This window comes from Gigantopelta aegis, chromosome 2 (assembly GCF_016097555.1).
Source record: "Gigantopelta aegis isolate Gae_Host chromosome 2, Gae_host_genome, whole genome shotgun sequence".
In the NCBI taxonomy this organism is placed as follows: domain Eukaryota; kingdom Metazoa; phylum Mollusca; class Gastropoda; order Neomphalida; family Peltospiridae; genus Gigantopelta; species Gigantopelta aegis.
In genome coordinates, this window is record NC_054700.1 from 53,420,006 (window position 1) to 53,426,411 (window position 6,406).

The 6,406-nt window shown below is 35.4% G+C and overlaps 1 protein-coding gene across 2 annotated transcripts in view; it reads left to right on the forward strand.

Moving 5' to 3' along the window:
- The window catches only part of LOC121387085 (long-chain-fatty-acid--CoA ligase ACSBG2-like), a 41,689-nt gene extending 35,725 nt beyond the window's left edge, over positions 1-5,964 (forward strand). The window contains exons 13-15 of one of the 2 annotated variants that reach the window (XR_005959783.1): positions 350-489; positions 729-866; positions 1,883-1,982. Coding sequence is in view for 1 of the 2 variants with exons in the window: in XM_041518109.1 (XP_041374043.1) it covers positions 350-489; positions 1,883-2,129; positions 3,546-3,625 (467 nt within the window). In the remaining variant the exon portion in view is untranslated. Of the gene's footprint in view, positions 1-349; positions 490-728; positions 867-1,882; positions 2,130-3,545 lie in introns of those variants that run through there. The other variant, XM_041518109.1, reaches the window with a different exon arrangement.
- The last annotated feature ends 442 nt before the right edge of the window (positions 5,965-6,406 follow it).

Here is a 6,406-nt window from a genome sequence, read left to right on the forward strand (position 1 = left end):
CACTTTATGACTGTAGAGTGTCATACAATAGTGTGCACATTGCTTTCTTTCTTTTTTTTGGTTCATGCTTTCACAGTGAAAAAATAATTGCTGTCAAATCTTTTGATTAAATTCAATTGAATATTTTAACAATATATCTCTGAATTTGTTTTTTTTGTTTTTGCCCACATTTGATGATTTGGGGGATGCAACTGCCCCCCCGTGCCTCCCACCCCTCTCGTATGCTTATGGGTATGCCCAAGTTAATTGAAAAACTGAATCACTCTTCGAGTTAACTTCATGTACCACTGGGCTCCATAATCTTCATTGATTGACTGTAATATAAAAACTGACTTGTTTTATTTTCTAGAGCTGATCATCACAGCTGGTGGGGAGAACGTGGCCCCGATCCCGATAGAGGAAGCAGTGAAGGAATGTCTGCCGTGTGTCAGTCAGTGTATGCTGATCGGAGACAAGAAGAAGTTTCTGTCCATGCTCATCACTCTCAAGGTAATCGAGGCTTTTAGAATTTTATTACAGGGTGTATACCATCAAATCAAATCCCATAGACGACAATAGTAACACATGTGGCTAAAACTCCCCAACCTGCAGCGTATCAATCGAGATGTACACCATGGATATAAATACTAACACCCCTCACCCTTACAGTGAATCTAATAATGTAAATAATGTGTAGCGTCTGTGACTATCCTAGTTCCGCACACAATGTTGAGTATTTTTTGTTACAGGTACCTCATACATGTTTCAAGTACAGGGCTACTTGACACAGTGGTACTAGATGAAATAAAACTGCATACTTTATTTTTCCCGACCAGATGAACAACCAACCAACACGCTCAAATTGATCACCAATCTTAGGACTTGAGGTATTAACAGCTCTATCAAAGATTGGGTGCACTTCGAACTTTGATGCAGCCAGAAGTGTTTTGGTTTAGTACTACCTAAAATGTGCAAGTCATGGGATCAGTGATTTAAAACCCGCTGTCACCACTACATGGGCTACTCTTTCCGATTAGCAGCAAGGGATCTTTTATTTGCGCTACCCACAGGCAGGATAGCACAAAGCATGGCCTTTGTTGAACCAGGCCATGCTTTGTTGAGCCAGTTACGGATCACTGGTCGGTGTAAGTGGTTTACACCTACCCACTGAGTCTTGCCTGTAGACCGATGGCCTAACCACGACGCCACCGAGGCCGGTTTGTTACTAATGGGAAAATATAGCAGTTTCTTCTCTTAAGACTACATCAAAATTTTTAAAAAATGTTTGTTTTTAGCCGCCCAACAAAAAATCCATTAGCCGATGATGAATAAATGAATGTGCTGCTTTAGTGGTGTTATTAAACGAGACAAAGTTGTAACTTTATTTTGTATTTGTTGAGGCTCTGCCAAGACACATACTGATCAGCCAGACGAGGCTGATATTTTACATGTTGAAAAACACACTTTTAAATTAACAGTATTAAATTTTTATTAAATCACAGTTCGGAAGTCTCCTGCATCAGTAATGTAATTTCCGTTCCAACCAGTGGTCCACAACTGGTTCATCAAAGGCTGTGGTATGTGCTGTCCTGTCTGTGGGAAAGTGCATATAAAAGACCTCTTGCTGCTTATCGGAAACGGTAGCCTGTGTGGCGGCAGCGTCCAATAGCCAATGATAAGATAAAAATCAATATGCTCTAGAGGCGTTGTTAAATAAAACAAACTTTATTTTACGGTATTGTGATGTCATCATGATTGGCACACATTTAGTTCAACATCGTGCTCAAAATTGCCATCGGTGAGCCGGGTTTTCTTAAATTTCCCATAGGTAACAAATTGTAAGTTCAAGCCCCAAGTCTTCCTTAAAGACGAACTATTTGACGTTCTCTTGTTACTTGTTTAGACTGAGGTAGACATGGAAAGCCTTGAGCCGTTGGATCAGCTGACGAAGCCGGCGGTGGAGTGGTGTCGGTCGGTGGGGAGTGCAGCGACGACGGTGTCAGAAATCATTGGCAGTCAGGATGTGAACGTCCTCAAGGCCATCCAGACCGGCATTGACCAGGCCAACGCCCGGTCCGTGTCCAGGGCTCAGAAAGTCCAGAAGTGGTCCATCCTGCCAAAAGACTTTTCCATACCTGGAGGGGAATTAGGTAAGTGGAACAAGATTATGATAAAGATATTTATCATATAATATCTTACATTTCCAGTGCCATCAAAGTATGTGCTATTTTTCAGATCACATACTTTAAGAATTTGATAAATTTGCAAATTAGATGTAAATTAGTCGAGGTCTCTGCACTAGGTTTATTGACATTTAAGCAAATGTACTTGGGTGACACTCCATGATTGACGTATGCATTCATAGTCATCAAATAAAAACATTTCAATGGCAATTTGACACTGAAAGCTGTCCAGTGTTCAGAAAACAAAAAACGTTAGGCATAACTTTATTTTGATGTAAGGACATCCAAAATGACGTCATTTCCATTCAAAAATACACCGCGCCACATATTCTTACGTCATTTGAATATCTAGTAATGGCGGACTGGAATTAAAGTTGCCTGTACAGTTTACAAAAACATGTATTAAGCTTGAGCTTATATGATAAAGAGATTATTACCCTCGTGTATTTCGGTATCGTCAATATCATATATTAGGAATAAAAATAATGTACAATTTTTATTCCTAATATATGATATTGACGATACCGAAAAACACTCTGGTAATAAACTCTATTTACGGATAGTGTTAATGGATAGTGTTAATAATTGTCAGCATTTTCAAGAGTGTCTGAACCATTTCTGGAAAAATATTGTGCATTTCTGGGAACATACCCAAAGAAATTAGTTGTTTTTTAAGTTTGACCTATACGGGTCCAGAAAAAGTGCTGTGAATGTTCTATTTTCACCTACATTTTTCTTCTTTTTTTTAATTTAAAAATAAAATATTTTAAAAAATGAGGATCACCTCAGTTGCTTATATTTTGTGGCAAAAAATTGTGTTGGAACTTTTCTAAAATACTGAATTTTATTCCATATTTTAATTTTACCTATCTGTGATATTTGTATTTTTGGCAGAGTTCTTTTTGCACTGTGCTTTAATTTATTTTAAATTTTTATATTGATCATCAATTAATGTTCGCATATTTTCCTCTTTCCTCTTTTTACCCCACTGCCCCCTTTCCTTTCTCTCCTTTGAATTCTATCTCATTTCTTCCCGATCTGGCACTCCTATCTTTCAAATTCTTTCGCTATCCACAGCCACATCCCTGTCCTGGTCTATCCAGCCGCAGCGGCTGCTTGTCTCATGTGGCTATCTTTTTTCATGCTGGGGTGTCGTTAAACATTCATTCATTCATGTGGCTATCTGTGACAAACACCTGCTATTTCTCATCAGCTTTTGCTGTGGGTTTAGTCTAACCATTTCAGAGAGTGTTCAGTAGTTATTTTTGGCATTGTTAAGAGGCATGTGTAACCACCCACTATACTCCCCTACTACCAGTGGTCGTCAGGTAGTGCCGACGGTCAGACCAGCTTTATAATTTTTATATATTGGTTTAATTTCAGGTCCCACGATGAAGCTTAGAAGACCTATCGTGAGCAAGATGTACTCAAAAACCATCAACGCTTTCTATGCCGACACATGAATACTGTGATAAAACGTTTTGCTCTTTATACAAATGAAACTGATATACTGTAATGCACTTACTGGTCCAATTGTGTTAGGAAATATCAAGATTGGCCACCTGTACATTTGCTCATACATGTAGATCACCAAAACAAACCCATGATTGTGTTGGTTAATTTGCAGTTGATTGAAAGAGAAATTTCAAAACAAAATCTCAATACAAGAGAAAATGTGTTGAGTGCGTCGTTAAATAAAACATATCCTTTCTTCAGAGATAGCTGTTGGTATCAATAACCATTCACATTGATCTCCAAAAACTGTTAGCACTGATTTCAGAAAACTTGGATCTCCAAAAACTATCGGCACTGATTTCAGAAAACTGGCATCTTTTTTGGATCACTATCAGCATTACTTTTAGACAACTGGCAACATTAATTTCAGACAAACTGTTAATATTGATTTCAAACTTGGTGAACACTGATTTCAAACAGCCGTCGGTATTGCTTTCACTGATAATGTTGTCACTGATTTCATAAAACCACACACATTGCTTTCATACAACTGTTGGCATTAATTTTATACAGCTTTTGATAATTAATTTCATACAGTTTGTTGGCATTGTTTTCATACAACTGGTGGTGTTAATTTTATACAGCTTTTGATAATTAATTTCATACAGTTGTTGACATTGTGTTCATACAACTGTTGGCATTAATTTCAGACTCCGGTTTGTGTTCATTTAAGCCGTTGTATTGATTAAAAAAATGTCAAGTTTAAGGAGATCGAACATAATTTCGTTTTTTGCGGGATGTTAACACAAGTGCCTCTCTACATACCATCAGTTTATTCTGAGGGGTGCGAAATGCCATGCTCCTTTATTATTGAACAAACTATACGTCTAAATTTCAGTTACATGTAAGAGATGATTGAAAGATGTTGCAGATTGTATATTTCACAATTTGAAGGCAACCTAATTTACATGTATGACAAGATTAACAATAACAGTTATGTAAAATATGTAAAAAAAACTTAACCTATTTTTCTATAATTATATTCTTAGAGCTGTAAGACGTGTTTTTCTGGAATTTTTACAGACTACTGCAGCCCATTTTTTTATACGAAGAATCAAACTATTTCATGTACATAATATATTCGAAAGTAATTGTACAAAGAACCTTTTTTGTATGAAAAACATTTCAATGTTATCAAAAAAATAAAATTTGTGTTTCAATTTAATTATTTTTAACATTGTTCGTATAAATATATAACAATAATAATTTAATTTTGTCGCAAAAAATGTTTTGCTCTAGCTTGAACACATTTGGGTTTTTAACTTTTACTTGTGAAGTGCAACCTCTCAAAACCAGACCCTCTGTGAACTGGAATTCCCTCAAAACCAGACCCTCTGTGAACTGGAATTCCCTCAAAACCAGACCCTCTGTGAACTGGAATTCCCTCAAAACCAGACCCTCTGTGAACTGGAATTCCCTCAAAACCAGACCCTCTGTGAACTGGAATTCCCTAAAAAATCAGACCCTCGTGAAACCAGACCTTTTACTTGTTTTGAGGGTGCCCGGTTTAGAGGAGCTTTATTGTATCATACTGTTGTGGCTCAATTTGTATCTTACATGAAAAGAAGATCATTTATTAGTTTATTTATTTTGAAAATAAATGTCATTACATCCGAGAAATTATGTCAATGGTTATAAATCAATATTGCTGACGGCACGTCGTCATGTTTGTCTATAATTGCTCTCCGTGTGTCCCTGTTGTCTCCGATTATTTCAAGGAGTAATTTTGAGGAATGTTTTTATACTCTTCTGGATTTGTAAAGAAAAATGAAGTCTTGATGTAAGCATGCAGGTAAATTCCCAGCATGAATTATTACCTCTGTGAGCTGCAGTGCAAGTTGATAATTATGCTTATTCATGATCTGATTTGTTTGTGTGTGTCTGTTTTTCTTAATGTTTTTATAATAATTTGTCTCAGGGATCAGAATATTGATTTTTAAAAATATTTATATTTGTACATGTATTAATATTGTGTAAATCTGTTGTGCTAAATCAAACTGAAAAAAACAACAAACCTTTGTATAATATTACATGTACTTACATAATCCATTGTGGGTCAGAATATGTTGGGTTTGCTTTCTTTCTGGGTTTTGTTTTTCTTCTCTTTTTTTTGTGGGGTGGGGAGAAGATAGCCATGAATTTTGTATTCATCTAGTATCAAAAGATTACAGTAATATATATTAATAATAGCTCTCTTTTTTTTAATATTTAATATTTTTTATTTGTTTATGTAACAAATATGATAAATATGTATTGTATTATTATTTTGAATCAAACTTTATTTTCAATTGATGATAAAATTTATTTAAATGAATAATTTCTAAATATTGATAAACATAAATGTATATTGTTTAACATCAGATTTAATTTTCAAATTATAATGATGAATGTGTTATTAAAATAAAATCTAATTTTCAATTAATACCATTAACAAATCACAAAATATGTGTTGGACTTCTATGTGCTTTAATTTTACACTTTTACTTCATCAGTCAAACCACATGCAGACGTGAGCATCCTGTTTATCCAGTGACGCTCAAATTCTGTTTTCTTACAATGTTCACTTACTACCAGTAACAAATCACAAACTATTTGAACTTCTGTCTGCTTTAATTTTACCGTGCACTTTTGTTTCATCAGTCAGACCACATGCACATGTGAGCATCCTGTTTATCCAGAAAGGCTCAGATTTAATTTCCATTTAATACCATTAACAAATAACAAAATAT